Source organism: Rhipicephalus sanguineus, chromosome 9 (assembly GCF_013339695.2).
Source record: "Rhipicephalus sanguineus isolate Rsan-2018 chromosome 9, BIME_Rsan_1.4, whole genome shotgun sequence".
NCBI lineage: Eukaryota > Metazoa > Arthropoda > Arachnida > Ixodida > Ixodidae > Rhipicephalus > Rhipicephalus sanguineus.
Genome location: NC_051184.2, coordinates 65,847,482 through 65,864,315, shown reverse-complemented (window position 1 = coordinate 65,864,315; position 16,834 = coordinate 65,847,482). Strand labels below are relative to the sequence as shown.

At 43.9% G+C, this 16,834-nt stretch overlaps 1 protein-coding gene across 1 annotated transcript in view; it reads right to left on the bottom strand.

Moving 5' to 3' along the window:
- Positions 1-1,028: 1,028 nt before the first annotated feature.
- The window catches only part of LOC119405269 (glycine dehydrogenase (decarboxylating), mitochondrial), a 54,046-nt gene continuing 38,240 nt past the window's right edge, over positions 1,029-16,834 (bottom strand). The window contains exons 19-23 of the mRNA XM_037672081.2: positions 15,805-15,900; positions 14,806-14,913; positions 12,481-12,545; positions 5,533-5,613; positions 1,029-1,645 (exon numbers count right to left, since the gene is read on the bottom strand). Of these exons, the coding sequence (XP_037528009.1) occupies positions 1,529-1,645; positions 5,533-5,613; positions 12,481-12,545; positions 14,806-14,913; positions 15,805-15,900 (467 nt within the window). The 3' untranslated portion in view covers positions 1,029-1,528. The remainder of the gene's footprint in view (positions 1,646-5,532; positions 5,614-12,480; positions 12,546-14,805; positions 14,914-15,804; positions 15,901-16,834) is intronic.

The following is a 16,834-nucleotide window of genomic DNA, read 5'->3' as shown; positions in this document are numbered from 1 at the left end:
AATAAGTGAAGTTTGTTTGTGAATGTTGCCTTCATACTTGTTTATGAAGCACGTTAAGGGAACAGAAACGATAAGTAAACCAAGCGATAAGGATAAGGTTGGCTTGCGAGTACGGGCGACAATCTTTATAAGAGCGCCAGCATCATGTTTCTCATTCTAAAACGCTTTGTTTTGTTGTTTTGTCTGCACGCCGTTCGTGGGCAGGCCTATGCACTACTTCCACACATTTTCACACGTATGTGATACGTTACATGTCGCCCGTGCCTGAGCTGTTTCTTCGTGACGTTAAAGGCCGCCTTTGCCCATTGACATTCGTCACGATTGAATTTTCTTTCAGCGTGTGCGATTTTAACTATAAGACGCCGTTGAACCGACATTTTACACTAAAACAGGTCATATTTTGAGTACTGGTTGTTTTAACACAGTGATGATGAGCAGGTTGATGCTCGCTCAACAAGGTACTATATAGCAATGTTAGAAAAAAAAACTTTTTAAGTACTTTCTTTTTGTTTTTCCTAATGGTTGGTTCTTTGAAATCAAAGTGTCAGACGCAATGAGGAAAGTCCAAAAGAGCAACAAGTTTGACGTCCTTTTGAGACACTTCATTTATACAACAACATAATTTACAACTATGTCCGCACATCACGACGTGGAAGTCCTATCGAAGAAGTACCCAAAAGACGGGTGAGTAGGTGGGTGGATTGACTTGATTCGGCTTGCGGCGAACAAATGTCAATCCGCGCGCAAAAAAAAAAGAAAAAAGGACTTTAACAATGCTCAGAGAACGTGAAACATCGCGGAGGTGGTGATCTATAAAACATTCCGGCGGCTGTGATCATCGCACCATAGTTAGAAGTGCGATCATCACAACCCATGTCACGGAGCTGCCTGTCCGCGACACGCACCGAAATTCCGGCACAACGTCAAGATTTTCTCGCAGTAGCGACTAAGCCGTCTCTGATCGGTTCGAAACGTCAACACGACCGAACACGACCGAATCTGACAATTAATGTGCGCCGGGATAATTAAATTACAACGTTCAGAACAACAGTACAGTCTTTCGCGCAGAGCCAGCACACAGAAAGGCGAAGGTGCGCGGTTGCACCTTCTGCACTAAAAAACAAGAAAGAGAGATAGAGAGAGAGAGAGACACAGAAAGGCCACTGGGTGAAAACAAAAAAGTTAACGACAACTGAATGTCAGTCTCCTCAGAGTCCCTGCGCGCAAACACACCGTGGTGGTCAGGTATAGTCAACCTCTTTGTTCGATACACGCAACATTGAAATGTTCGAAGAACTTCCTGTGTGGGCACAGCGCACTGCAGAGAGATGTCGCGTGGGCCCGCCCACGCTCATTGTGGGGGCGGGCCCACGGCCTTGCGGTCCACATGGTTCACACCAGACGTTGAAAAAACGTATTTCGGTGACGCATGTTGACGTCACACATGATGACGTCGCGTGTGACGTCTCTACGCACCAGAAGCGCAGCGAAGAAGGCGAGAAGTACGCGAACTTGTCTGGCATTGGACTTATAGCGACTCGTACGTCTCCATGGGCGGGCAGCTGCACATCAGGTTGGTGTCCCCGTAGATGTCGTCGATGCGCCCCACCGTCGGCCATATTTTCGTCTCGGGCGTCACGAACTTCTGTTGATGGGGACGCAAAACGGCACATCGCAAAAACAGCTCATTACGTGGGAACCGTTAGGTCAATCATATTTAACCTATAGTTCAAATCAATCAATCAATAATCAATCAATCAATCAACCAGTCAGTCAATCAATCCTTATTCTCCTGCAAGGAGAATAGACAGTGGTACTTATCTGTTAGCCACAACAACGACGACGTCGAAATATAGGAAATGCGTAGAGAGATAGAGTTAGTTATTTAAGTAGACAGACAGACAGACAGACAGACAGACAGACAGACAGACAGACAGACAGACAGACAGACAGACAGACAGACAGACAGACAGACAGACAGATAGATAGATAGATAGATAGATAGATAGATAGATAGATAGATAGATAGATAGATAGATAGATAGATAGATAGATAGATAGATAGATAGATAGATAGATAGATAGATAGATAGATAGATAGATAGATAGATAGATAGATAGATAGATAGACAGACAGACAGACAGACAGACAGACAGACAGACAGACAGACAGACAGATAGATAGATAGATAGATAGATAGATAGATAGATAGATAGATAGATAGATAGATAGATAGATAGATAGATAGATAGATAGATAGATAGATAGATAGATAGATAGATAGATAGATAGATAGATAGATAGATAGATAGATAGATAGATAGATAGATAGATAGACAGATAGACAGACAGACAGACAGACAGACAGACAGACAGACAGACAGACAGACAGACAGATAGACAGATAGATAGATAGATAGATAGATAGATAGATAGATAGATAGATAGATAGATAGATAGATAGATAGATAGATAGATAGATAGATAGATAGATAGATAGATAGAGAGAGAGAGAGAGAGAGAGAGATAGATAGATAGATAGATAGATAGATAGATAGATAGATAGATAGATAGATAGATAGATAGATAGATAGATAGATAGATAGATAGATAAAGTTTTTAGAGATAATACAAGAGATGTTAGCCCGGCTCGTCGCCTGAGATTCTTTTTTTTTATTTGCGACATAGGCTTGCCCTTAAGGCATAATATTTGTTGTGTATATTTGTGTTAAATGTGCGCCGTTAGGCCGGTGTTGCGTATAAAGTGAAGAAGTGTCTTGTGGAATGTGTTGTCAATTCAGTGCTGGGCAGTATCGAAGATACATGTATCTTAGATACTATCTTAGATACCTTTTGTGTATCTTGTATCTGTATTGCGATACGTCTCGCAAGACGTGTATCAGTATCTGTATTTCCGATACATTGAAGAATGTATCGTGTATCTCAAGATACAAGATACTGCGATCGCAACACCACCGTGCAAAACAATAAACGCTGACTGAACTCCGCTTCTCAATCTGCTACTGCTGTCACTAAACCACCAGAATTAAACTAAAGGCAGTGACATTACTTTGTCTTTCCACCAGAGTTTTGAAGCGAGGGCAGGCGATGAACTCTGAGAGTCCCTATTGATTCAAATGATAGCACTCCTGTCGTCTCGACAGACGAGCGCGCGAACGTCAACGCCCAGCCGACCTTTCGTTTTCTCGTTTTTCCTTTTCTTTTTAGTGGTGTCAGTGTCATGACACCTGGCTCTTAGCCACTGTGCTGTGCCACGCACTACAATGCGGGCGGTTTTTTTTCGCACAAATTCCGATGCCACTTTAGTGTCGTTAACGAAGTTTCTCTTGCGTTGTGGTTTGTTACGAAATCACAACAATGTAAGAATGAGGTTGCTTTGCGTCTCATGGATGTCACACATAGGCGACTAGAAGAACTGCGTGGATGTACGTTAGACTTATATTGAAATAAGATTCTAACATCTATAGAACTACAGGTACAGATGCTACATCTAACAGAACAAACATTCAGCTAAGAAAAGCTATCTTGGCGTACCTCTCTTTCATTCAATGAGTTAATAAAATCATAATTTGATTACTAGCGCAAGCTCTTTTTAAGCTGTCCTTCTTTTCCATTCCGTACATTACCTATGTGTCTGTATTGTTTTTTTTTTCGGTCTGCTACTGCAATATATCTTTAACGTGCTGATAAGATAAGCTCTCTGCTTTATTCTTACTCTTAACTGTCTGCGTCATTTCTGCTACTGTTTGCATACATATATTCCACTTGAGTTTACTGTTATGTCAAGGCGATGTTGAGGACAAATATATAATAATCTGCGTGTGCCTGGATATATAGTGACAAAAGTTCTGCGTACTACATGGTAAAACAGTGAAGTTGAGTTTGCATTATAATAACGTAAATTACTAGGAGCCATCTTCCAGATGTTGGCAAAGGGACTGGAGAAACATTGTTCTACCAAATGCTCCGTTTTTCTCATGAGCATCCCAACGAGTGGTTTTGCGCTATCTTCCATAGGCACTGAACGTTCTGTGGTCTTACCTTGAACGCTTAATTGCCACCCCTATTAGGGGTTACCCGCCGCGGTGGTCTTGTGGTTGTGAGGCTTAACTGCTGATCCGAAGGTCGCGGCGGCCGCATTTCCATGGAGGCAAAATGCTAGAGGCCCCGTATGCTTATATTTAGGTTTTAGAACCCCAGGTTGTCAAACTTGCCGGAGCCCTCCACTACGACATCTCTCATAATTAAATTGTGGTTTTGGGACGCAAAACGCAACAATTATTATTAGCTCTTGGGGGTGCCTCCTGTATTCTTTGCTATAGTTATTCACTGTGTTTATACGGAACCGCGTTTCTAATTTATTTAGACACATTTAATTTCCTTTCTTAGGCTTCTTAAATGCATTTACTCTTACTAATCACCAGGTAATTAGAGATATAAAAGTGACAATATAGTGGGAATAGCGGCGGTTTCCTGAAGCACTTTGTGCAACTATACAGTATGTCTGAGACGTTTCTGGTCTGCACGTGTTCTGTCGTAGAAGAAAAAATCTTGCGCATTGCTGAGTGCGTCGCTAACGAACGCTTTACGCCAGAAGGTAAACAGAATGTAAAAGTCATTGCAGTTTTATGTCCTCTACGTTAACACGATGCGTAGGAAAAAATGTAGCTGCCAGCGTTCTTGCTGCTGTACACCTGCCTCGTGATCCGGTACAGCGAAAACCGTAATACGTTTACGGGCAAGGTAGAACTCCCAGTGCTATTTTCACCATCGTGCGGAGGCTTCTTTTTGAAGTTCTTGTGAGTAGATGGCAACCCGCAAGCTCATCGGCAAGCAGAGCAGCGAGTGCCAACAATTACAAAAGCTACAAGCAAAAACCCCAATCAGCGAAGTGTATAAAGAGTTGTCATGCTAAGCAGCTAAAACAACGCAAATAAGTTGTTTTGGAATGAAAATAATATATCTTGACCAAGAAATACATAGCTTTAGAGATACTAACAGGCATTTTATTCAAACAAAACTACGAAATTGGCCGCAGTTAGTAAAGTTTCAAGCGAATATTTTGGTGCATAGGCGTTTAGTGCGATATTATATAGATATATAATAACAAATTTGCGAATGTATCGAAGTATTTTAAGATACAATTGGAATGTATCGTATCGGATACAATCAGTATTGTGGTATCTTGTATCTGTATCTCAAATACTTCTCGCCTGAGTATCTTGTATCGTATCGCGATACAATTTCAAAGTATCTTTGCCCAGCCCTGGTTGTCATGTATCCATCGGTCATAACTTTTTGTGTCACTGTAGCGAAGGCCAGCTTGCAGGAGATGACGGGAGCGTTCCGACTGTAATCCTTGGCATGTCCATATAAGGTGGTATGCATCTGCTTGCATCACCGGAACAGAACAGTACGGGCATGTAGCACCAACTGGTAAATGCGACCAGTTCCATGTTGAGATAACAGCTGGTGTAGGGTAACAACACCAAACAAAACAAAGATCTTACCGCTGGGAATGCCGCCTGCTCCCTGGTGTACGGCAGGTCCCACGTAGAGCTGATGACAACCTTCTGGGGATGTGGCGCATTCTATGGATATCAATAAAAATAAAAGAGAAAGAGAAAAAAACATAGATGATCCCTTTGTCATAGGAATCGGTATAACACGAAAGTGAAACGTATATTCACAGACGTAGTTGAGCGTTTGTTTTGGTTTATTTCGCCTCAAGGGCGAAGGAATGAGTGCTATAGCTACAACCTTCAGAACGGCGCAACAAGGAAGACGAAAATACGAAAGATCACACGAACACAAGCGCCGACTCACAACTAAAGTTTATTCCATATCACAGAGCAGATATATACACACACGTGGCCACACACAACTTCAAAAAACAAAAAAACAACCAAAACCCAAAGCACGTTAACCATTCAGGTACAAGATTTCTTTATCCTGTAGCGCAATCGAGGGACAGCTGACACAAGACTGTTTTTTATTTTGAATGTTCCATGCCTCGATTACTTCCCGAGTCGTCTTATCATGATGCCTTGAAATGATGCTAGTGAGGCTAAACTGAGGCGCGCAGCCGCACTTCTGACAATGCTGAGAAATGTGCGAAAAACTATCACAACGTAGATTGGCCGCATGTTCCCTTAATCTCACGTTAACACATCGGCCCGTCTGGCCTACATAAGCAGAGCCGCAAGACAACGGCAGACTGTAAACCACATTCGTGGCACAACTGATAGCCGGATTTTTGTGCTTAACACCACAACCTTCTCTCTTTTCTTTTTCTTTTTTGGCCTCTGCCTGTCTCTCTACACGTTCGCAAATAGCCCCTAATTTGTTTGGTACCGAAAAAACCACTTCCACCCCATATCTACGTGCGACATTTTTCAAACCATGGGACAAAGCATGAACATACGGTACAACGGCCACACATTTCTTCTTTTTCTCATCGATTTGTTCTTTCTTTGCTTCCTTGCCCTCCCCTTGTTTTACTGCTCGAATTAACTTTTCACAAGTACGTGTCAAAACATGATCCGGGAACCCCGCACTTTTTAACCTACCGACCTGTCTTGACACACTGTCATTTATTTTATGAAGGCACGTCTTATTAATAGCTGACCGTAGAACAGAGCCAGCAATGCCATCTTTCACAATTTTTGAATGGCCAGACGAATAGCTCAAAATTTCTTTTTTAGAACGTGGCCAAAACTCCCAACAAATGTGATCATGAGAGGCGGACAACATCAAATCAAGAAACCGCAGCTCGTTCTGCTGAGGAGCCTCATACGTGAATTTTAGACCCTTGCCAACCCTCTTGAAAACGTCAAGTACGTCACCCAAAGTTCTGGAGCTTTTACTTTCATCTACGATTACAAGATAGTCATCAACATACCTAAAAATTTTTACACCACACCCACCAAGTTCCTGTTCAATATCTTCATCAACGCAACCCAAAAATATATTGCTCAGAACCGGGGCAATCCTCGACCCGGTACCAAACAAATTAGGGGCTATTTGCGAACGTGTAGAGAGACAGGCAGAGGCCAAAAAAGAAAAAGAAAAGAGAGAAGGTTGTGGTGTTAAGCACAAAAATCCGGCTATCAGTTGTGCCACGAATGTGGTTTACAGTCTGCCGTTGTCTTGCGGCTCTGCTTATGTAGGCCAGACGGGCCGATGTGTTAACGTGAGATTAAGGGAACATGCGGCCAATCTACGTTGTGATAGTTTTTCGCACATTTCTCAGCATTGTCAGAAGTGCGGCTGCGCGCCTCAGTTTAGCCTCACTAGCATCATTTCAAGGCATCATGATAAGACGACTCGGGAAGTAATCGAGGCATGGAACATTCAAAATAAAAAACAGTCTTGTGTCAGCTGTCCCTCGATTGCGCTACAGGATAAAGAAATCTTGTACCTGAATGGTTAACGTGCTTTGGGTTTTGGTTGTTTTTTTTGTTTTTTGACGTTGTGTGTGGCCACGTGTGTGTATATATCTGCTCTGTGATATGGAATAAACTTTAGTTGTGAGTCGGCGCTTGTGTTCGTGTGATCTTTCGTATTTTCGTCTTCCTTGTTGCGCCGTTCTGAAGCCATGCATCTGTACCAACTCGCCCAATTGTCAGTGCTATAGCTACAAATTGTAATGTCACGCGAAGAACGGCAAGCAGCTCGAAACTTGCAACGCGCTGCTCAAGCAGAAAGGACGCACGGAACGAACATACACAGGATGAGCGCGAACTAACTGTCGCAGTTGTAACTTACTTCTGTGTGAGCAGCGCGCTCATTTCCTTTCGCAAAAGCGGCCGCTGCAGTGAGCGAAGTGACCTTCGTGCTCTCAAGGCAAACTTGCGGTGAGAGCGCAAGACGTACACACTACCACCATCGAGATAAGCCCGCGCACGAGAGACCACGCCCTGTATAGGCGCGCGCTCATCCGCGTGGGGCGACGACCTTTAAAGCGCGCTCTTCGAGCCCTTCGCGCCATCTCTCTAGTGATAACAAAAATACGCTGATGTACCACCGATCTCTGAGTACCGCCACCGGCAAATGGTGCATATAAATAGCTCGCCGTAAGCATGGCAAGGAATGTGCTGTCTGTGGCCGAATCGTTTCGCGCCCCGGGCTGCGGAGCGAGGGCTCGTAAGTTCGACTCCCGGTGACGGAAATTTTTCTTCTGCTTTTTTTTCTTTGCGAACTGTTAGTCTTTATATTTTACGACGTCATATCCGTGACGGAAATACGTCAGTGAAGCCGTGGTGGACCCCGGCATAAAGCACTTTCGTGTTAAAAGGAAAGAAAGCTGGAGGTAATTCTTGACTTGAACGTCTGGTAGTGGCACTCGCACGTCGGCGTTCATGTGTTCTGGTGTATTCCTTGGGTTAACCTAGCGTTTCGTTACACACTGCCGAAGCGGATCTCAGAGGCCATGTAGACGCCCGTCGTTGAGATCTACTCCACCAGGTGACGGAAAAATCGCAGCTGCTCACAAGAAAACGGTCAGCTCTTTCAATGAACTCAACTGACTTTCATTAATTATCCTGACAGACAGTTGGCCCATAAGTAAGCTTATATTATGCTGCGATATTGTTGGTATCCAATATGACTAGAGCCACAACCATCGATTTCGTACCAGTTTCATTATTCAAAACCAATTTCCTGAATATTTGGAAAGCCGGAAGTAGGTGCTTGACCAGAAGTTCTTGAAGAGAAACAAGAGGGTGATTCCACGAGAGATCGAACATGCCTGTCCGGTCGCAATTTTTGTTTTGCCTGGGTTTTTTATATGTTATGTGGGCACATTCAAAGTGCACGGAACTGAAAATTTTATTTCCAAGAAACGCTCCTAGCGCGCCAAAAAAATATTTGAAGGTGGCGGCCCGTGCCTCCTGTTTTTGCTCACTGCAACGTTTTCAGATTTCACGGCCGAATTTAGCGCGAACTATAAATGATGTGTCGAAAATTTCTTTTGCTGGTTTTAATACGCATTGCTGTGAATTACATCCATGCTTTTTTTATGCCGTCCTCGAAAAGAAGAAAATGTGAAAAAATTGCAAACACGGCCGAAATCAAAAAAAGGTCCCAAGTTTGAGGCGCCTTGCGCCTTTACTATTTCAAACAGAAACTTGAAAACAGTGTCAACTACAGAAAAGAGCCTTTGCAACATTTATACGGAAGATCATTTTTCTACGCGCAGCGCAAAAAAAGAAAAAAAAATAGTTAAAGAAGCGCGTTTTTTCAAAAAAGTACATTTTCAAAAAATAAAATAAAAAAACTTCGGTCTCAATTTTGACGGCAATTTTTTAATGAAGAGCGCTTATGTCAATGAACACACGGTTTTAATATCATATGTCCTCACTTGCTTTGTTTACGAGATATAACTGGCCAAAGTGACCCTTGCTGTGAGTGCTCACTTCAGTGCGACTGATGGTTGTTAATAGCTTGTATTGTGCGTAAATCGCAGTTTTAATTATTCTGCTGCAGCAAAACCTTGCTCTGGTGGCTTTTCGTCAAGAAAAATGTGTTCTCAGATTTTATTTGGTTCTACCGTGTGCGAAAGTGGGCTGCTGCCGCCCTCTAAGTGGCTCACGTGTAAACAGTTTGCAGCCTACAACCTCGCCTACAATCATCAGAGGAAAGATGGGCGCGCCTGTTCAAGATATCGACCGCTTCTTCTTCCTGAAGGAATGCCTGGTCTACCTCATCGCGGTTAGATGTAGACAGGTTTTCCTTGAGGAACCTAAAGCAATGCAAGCAGACCTCGCAGGTGTCGCGAAGATCCTCAGCCTATGACAGTAGCTTCTGGAGGTAGGCAACAACAAAAAGAGCAAAGAAAAAAAATTGCGCAACGAAAACGTTTTCCTCAGCAATCTTTTTTTTGTGAACGCGTAAATAATCGGCACAGAACAATCGGACGTAGCCATGGGCCGCGCACATCGCGTGTAGTGAACAGCTAGACCTAGAGCAAGCCGAAACGTTTATACTGAACGGCGCCGCACAGATTATCTCACATCTGCGCAGCTGTCATGAATGCCTTTCCAGAACTGCTTACGGTTTAACATTTTATGACTAAGGGTGTGTAAGCGCTTTGGGCTGTAATATTTAATTTGTAGGCAGCACTCATTGTCAAAACTAAGGGTAATGTCCGTCTGGTGCCACCAATGACCTCTGCTGTCCTCGACGTGGGAAAGCACTTTAGTAAAGTGGCAACAAAGCATCATAAATTGGGCAGCTTCGGCCACTCATGGCTTAATCATGCCGCACCGCACGTTTTCTGGCTGCTGAAACGCTGACGTAAAGGTCGAGATGATACAGGAAGACGTTATCTGCGACGCCGAAAACATGTGATAGCGGGAAGTGAAATAAATGGCTCGGAAATCATTGAGCTAACTTTTTTACAAATGTTGTTTAGGCACAGTGTGCGTCGAATGGGGAAGATGGTTAGAGCGTACAATGCATGTAATGGAAGGGAAGCAAGCAGGCAGTGAGAAAACAACTGCATAACAGCGCGCCTGCTGATTGTGGCATTTAGTTACAGATTAAGTTGGACTTCGCTGCATACAGATGCTTTATTCTGTGTGCAAGGAGAGTTTTGACAAAGTGACCTAAACCATGTGTTCGCGGTGTCTCGCGTGCTTCTGATTAGCGAATACTGGCGGTTTAAGTTGAGGTTGTAAGCTGCAAACTGCGTACGCGTTCGGCCTTTAGAGAGCGGCAGCAGCCCACCCCCACACACGCTAGACACAATTAAAATTTGAGAATACATTTTTCTTGACAAGACACCAGAGCAAGGTTTTACTGCAGGAAAATAATTAAAACTAGATTTAAGTGCAATGCAAGCTGATAACTATCAATCTCACTGAAGTGAGCACACACAGCAAGATTAATTTTGGCCCGTTAAATCTCGTGAACAAAGCAAATGAGAACATTCATATTAACACGGTGTTTTCACTGACATAAGCGCTCTTCGACGAAAAAATGTCGTCAAAATTGAGGCCTGAGTGTTTTTATTTTTTGAAAATGTACTTTTTTGAAAAGAACTCGCTTCTTTAACTATTTTCTTCTTATTTTGCGCTGCCTGTAGGAAAACGATCTTCCGCATAAATGTTGCAAAGGCTCCTTGAAATACTTGGAAAAAAGCATGGATGTAATTCACAGCAATGCGTATTAAAACCAGCAAAAGAAATTTTCGACACATCGTTTATAGTTCGCGCTAAATTCGGCCGTGAAATCTGAAAACGTTGCAGTGAGCAAAAACAGGAGGCACGGGCCGCCACCTTCAAATATTTTTTTGGCGCGCTAGGAGCGTTTCTTGGAAATAAAATTTTCAGTTCCGTGCACTTTGAATGTGCCCACATAACATATAAAAAACCCAGGCAAAACAAAAATTGCGACCGGACAGGCATGTTCGATCTCTCGTGGAATCACCCAAGAGTGTCACTTTGTTCGTGCCACTAAAAAACACCAGGCCTGCGCGGAACACTCAGCACCGTCACAGCGAAAGCTGGAAGAGCGGCCTTTCTAGACCGCGTTGTAGACTCTCTCGGGGCGACTGATACAAGTACACATGCAAGGTACCCACTACGCCATAAATCGTCATTTTTGTGAAGTAGGGAAGCGTCCACTTTGCCACTATTCGTCATTCTGCGGCGAAGCACGGTACCCGCTACACATCTGTAATGCATTATGTGCACTTTGTGCTGTGTCTCATGACGATGGCTGAGCCCTCTGTAATGAGTTGGAAGCATTTTGTTGATGCTGTGGCTGATTACGATGAAGAATTATGTCTAAGCCCATTGTGCTCACGCTGCATGCAGCGTAAGGTGACCGTAGAGACTGGAGTGCCGCCTTTGAGTCGCTGAACATAGTAACGAGTAATGGGCCCCATGAGGTTGTTTGGTAAGTGCTGGCATTCCCGCAACACTCCGGCTTAAACTGCAACACCAAACCTATACGCACAATAGTTCTTACTGGCTGCGAGGAAAGCGATGAAAGAAAAAGAAATTGCGCTGAATGTGTTACCAGAACAAGACACTTTGACGCGGGAAATGATCTTCGTTGCTTTAAGCGAGGCGTTATCAGGCAAGACTGCAAGTTCGACGGGTTGCCCATAGCCGGTTCCACTATTAATTATTAAGTATTTTATCATCGAAAACTGTAAATCGATCCTTCAGCCAATTGGCAGTCGATCATAATTAGTGACAAGAAGGGCAATTCTCTGCTGCAAAACATTCTCGCGGAAAGTGATGTGGGCCTTATAGACTATTGCGCCTCGGCTGTATCACGTGGGACGTTGTCATTGGTGACTTAGCAGGTTAACGGCGGTCTAACACAAGTGACCTCAACACGTGCTGTTTGAGGTTACCTGATATCGGTCAGAGGGAACAACGACAAAAATGGTTAGAGGGGAATTGTGTATTCATTCGAAAAAGAAAGGGTGCGGATCACGCACGCACCTTCAGAGGGTTGGCCTTCACGTTAAACTTGCCATTCTCGATGTCCTGGATTTCTTGCCGAATTGCTGCATAGAAAAAGTAAAGAAAAACAACAAAGAGAGGTCAGTTGGACGCGGAGTTGCGCGCAGTAACTCAAACCTCTCTGTCTATGACGACAACAGCTACAACTTATGATAACATCAGCAGCAAGAGCTGCAATAATTTCCAATAATTAAGTGACAATAACAGCAGCAAGAAAAAGGAGCAGTAACAGCTGTAATTGCGGGAATGATAGTAACAACAGCAAGAACGACAAGACCAACGGCGTCGGCAGCAGCTGGAATAGCTTCAGTAACAGAATCGATGGCAGTAACATCCCCACCAGCAAGGCGCTCACGCGTAGGCGGTTCTTATAAGCTTCTAGCGATTGCTAATGACTACCAGTTTCAAATGCACAATTTCTTTCTTACATATTCAATGCCATGCTTAAAGGGGCCATGACGCCCAGTTTTCGATTATAATTTGTGTTATGTGGGTTAATCCTTGCGCATTCACAAAGAAGGTGACGAAATTTTAGCGCATTTGGTCGAGCACCTAATTTATAAAGGACTATTTTGATAAACACGCGAGCGGCCTACGAGTCGGGCAACAATGGCGCACTCGCAAGCCGTGACGTGACAAGCAGCTAGCTGTGCGAGCGTCCGCATTCCGGCGAATGACAACGTTCCGTGGTCAGCTGCGCGTGAAATCGAGATATTTTAGCTTTCTTCACTTCGACACTGAAACTGAACGATTTGCAGCGGCTGAAACTTTGGTAGAAGACGACGGTTCCGCTACTTGCTGCACATGACGGCACACGCGCCATGGCAAAATGGCGGTCGCCGGCGGTGGGCGGGGTTTACAGCTGCTGACTTTTATGACTCGTTTCGCACTGAAATAATCTTTTACGGCCCATTTTTCCTATCTGTATAGGCATAATAGACCCTCTACTTTTAGTTTTCGCTGAGAACCACAAATTGATGGGTGACCGTGTCATGGCCCCTTTAAGTCCCGTTACAGCCAGAATTTATCTCTTTGAGGGTCGATTTTTTTTCGCGAAATGCAGTTCAAAAATGTGTAAGTTTTTATTGCTGAAAAAATTTTTCAGACGGTTCTATTTAAAACATTTGTTCAAATTTTTTCCGTGAACGTAAAGTGACAAAAAAATAATTTTTGTTGTTACATACACAAGGCTTATTCGTACTAACATCAAGCAAAATCTTAAAAAAAAAACACTCATACGATTTTTCACAAAAAATTATGCATTGTATTAAACGTAGCTCACAAACATACAAAAATAAGCGTACCAGAGTACTTTTCCGGTAAAAAACGTTCGTGCTCCCCAAAACAGGAAACGCAACCACGGCGGCGCTTGTGTAATTTAGTGCTAACGGAAACAGATGTAATCGCTCCCCGTGGAGCAATAAACGAGAGACTCATATGCGGTCACCCTTTGAGAGATCAGAAACCAGACAGCCATCAGCTTTGCGGGCGCGAGAAGCGATAACCACCCGTAGGACAAAACCGAAACCAGTCGCACCGCGCGCACGCGCGCGTTCTGATGCACAAGTAAAGGCCGCCGCGCCGCTTCGGAAAGCAAAAAAAAAAAACGGAAAGACATGGGCGCAGGAAAAAAATTCCACGTATTCCCGAAGCGTGGCAGCACATTCCAAGCAAGAGAAATGATCGAAAAAGGCGCGCGGTTTAAACATAAAGGCTATGCCGTACATGTACGACGAAAACCCTTTGGTGCCTCTTAGGCGATGCCGTACTTGTACGGCGAAAATCCTCAAAGGGTTAAGCGACTGCGTGACTGAACTTGAAGCGACTATGCGACTTAATCTGAAGCAACTGAGCCACTGAATTTGAAGCGACTGTGTTACTGGATCTGAAGCGATCGAACGACAATCTGAAGCAGCTGAGCGACTGAATCTGAAGCGACTGTGCGGCTAAATCAAAGCTACTTATTTCGTTGACACCTGAGAGGTGTTCGTTAACGCGATCGCCCAACACATTGTGTACGATGGATTGGGATAACGCATTTGATGATACCCGTGTTTCTGTGATGGATGGTAATTAAGCTAAAAACAAGCTATACTCGGCTACAACCTTAGAAAAAAATGTCAGCGCCGACCAACGCCATCTCTGTGCCTCCTATAGAGAATTTGCATAAGTGCTCCGTAAGCGACCTGTGCATAATGAAAGCACACGACGTAATTTTTTTAGGATAATGAGCGTTGTTATCAGAATGAAAGTCGGGACAACCAAGCAAGTATGCAGAGGAAATAAAAGAGGCCCATGTCTCACAGATCATGGCGTCGCAGAAGCGGTCGAGCTCCTGTTTGTCTTCGGATTCGGTCGGTTCCACCATCAGACAGCCACTCACTGGAAACGACACCGTCGGAGCGTGGAAACCTGCGGTCGAACAGGAATGGGAAAGGCCAAGCAGCATTAAAAAAAAGAACAATTCTGTGGCACAATAGGCAAGATGTGCACTCACATGCACGAGTGCTGGCACGAGATAGAAAATAAAATTCAATCCAGAAGTGAAAGAAATGGAGACCATGCTTGAGGTGGCAAAATTAACCACGTGATTACATCGATCCTTATAGACGGCAGCTGCACCGCTCCGTCGTGAAAAAGAAAAAAAAAAGAAAAGGGAAGAGAAAGACCCGTAATAATGAGATTTTACACAATCTTGAACAATCACGAACTGAAAATTAGGAGAGTTTGTAGGAATGGCATGATCGCGCATGCGTTACATATTCATGCTACTTTTTGTGCAGAACAGCGTGTATGTTAAAGTGCTTCTCAGCTGGAATAAACTTTTGGATTGAAGTAATACTAGAATATATTTTTGCCAATAGGCGTGCGCACAGAGGGCGGAGCGGAAGGGGGGGGGGGGAGGTTGGCCACCCCCTCTTGTCATTTGTGGAGAGCGCCAACTCTGCCTCATATCTTTACTCCGCCGGGCCTGAGCAATAATTTCTTTGAGCATAGTGTTACGGCCATGCAGGTTTTTGACAAAAATGGCGGCCAAGGACACCTGATGTTGCACTCCTTGTTTTTTTCCTTCCGACTCGATTAATTGGGGGAAAACATTGCCCCCCTAATTGAGAACCCTATGTTTTCGCTCTTTTTGGCAAAAGTTCCGCACCATGCAACACTGGCCCGGACTGGATTGAATAAAACGTTCATAAATTTTCAAATTCATAAATTTGACCGTAATTAATGATCCGAAGCCCTAGTGGGGCTCTCCAAGTTTCTCCCTCCCGGCCGAATAGATTATACATAGGCTGCACGAACCGTAGTCCTGTAGCCTTTTGGCAATGTCCATGGCTTCGACGCCGGTGGTCTTCTTGAAATCCCGCATGTCCAGGATGAACTCGTGCGCGACAAACCCTGGACAGAGGTAAAAGAAAAGCCATATAACGAACGGCTGTCATAAATATCGATGTACAGAGGTAGTCAAAGATTCCCAGGCCGCTATACCTTGGAATCCTATGGCAGGGCGACCCGGGAGCATTTCAACAGCCCTGTACAGTCGCGCTCAATGTGACTTGCAACACGGAAGCGCGTGGCCTCACGAGTTCAAAGATTGCGCATGGCTTCAAATTGCTTTCATTTCAACAAATAAATGATATTTTCTTATTTAGAATCATCCCCGATTGCGAGAACAGCGTTTAGTTACGGAAATAAGGGCTAGTGGAAGCCATAGGCAGTCTATGCACTCGTGAGGCCACGCGCTCCCGTGTTGCAAGTCATATTGAGCGCGACTGTACATCACTAATGCACACAGAGTTAACTGACAAAAAAAAAGAACATGTAAATGAACAATAAGGCTCTAGGTCTTTAAGGTCATTAGCCAAATCAGACATGCGTTTCAAACGACACGTTCCCGTGAACGAATTTCAGTCACCTGGAGAGGATCAGGGTTAACAGTGTAAAACTTCCTTATTGGCAGCTTACGCATCTCATTACGCAATGCCTCATCCTCGGCAGCCAACCGAAATTTGTGGATCTTTATTTTCATAGTTTCGTGTCAGTTTTGGCTGGAAGCGTAGATACCTATGGGGTCATACTTCGTAAGCCAATAGATGACATTTTTGCATTCTAATTCATTAACGTTCCCATTCCATTCTATTTCATTCACATTCTGTTTCATTCTATTCTAGTTATATTCTTATTCATTTGCATTCTTATTCATTCTGATCACATACCGTCATTAGCCTTCTGGAGTTAACGCAGTTGCATATCAAACATTACAATTCGACTAGAATCTTAATTAAAACGACACCATCTAGAACAAGAACGGTAGCACAGTAACCTACCGGCG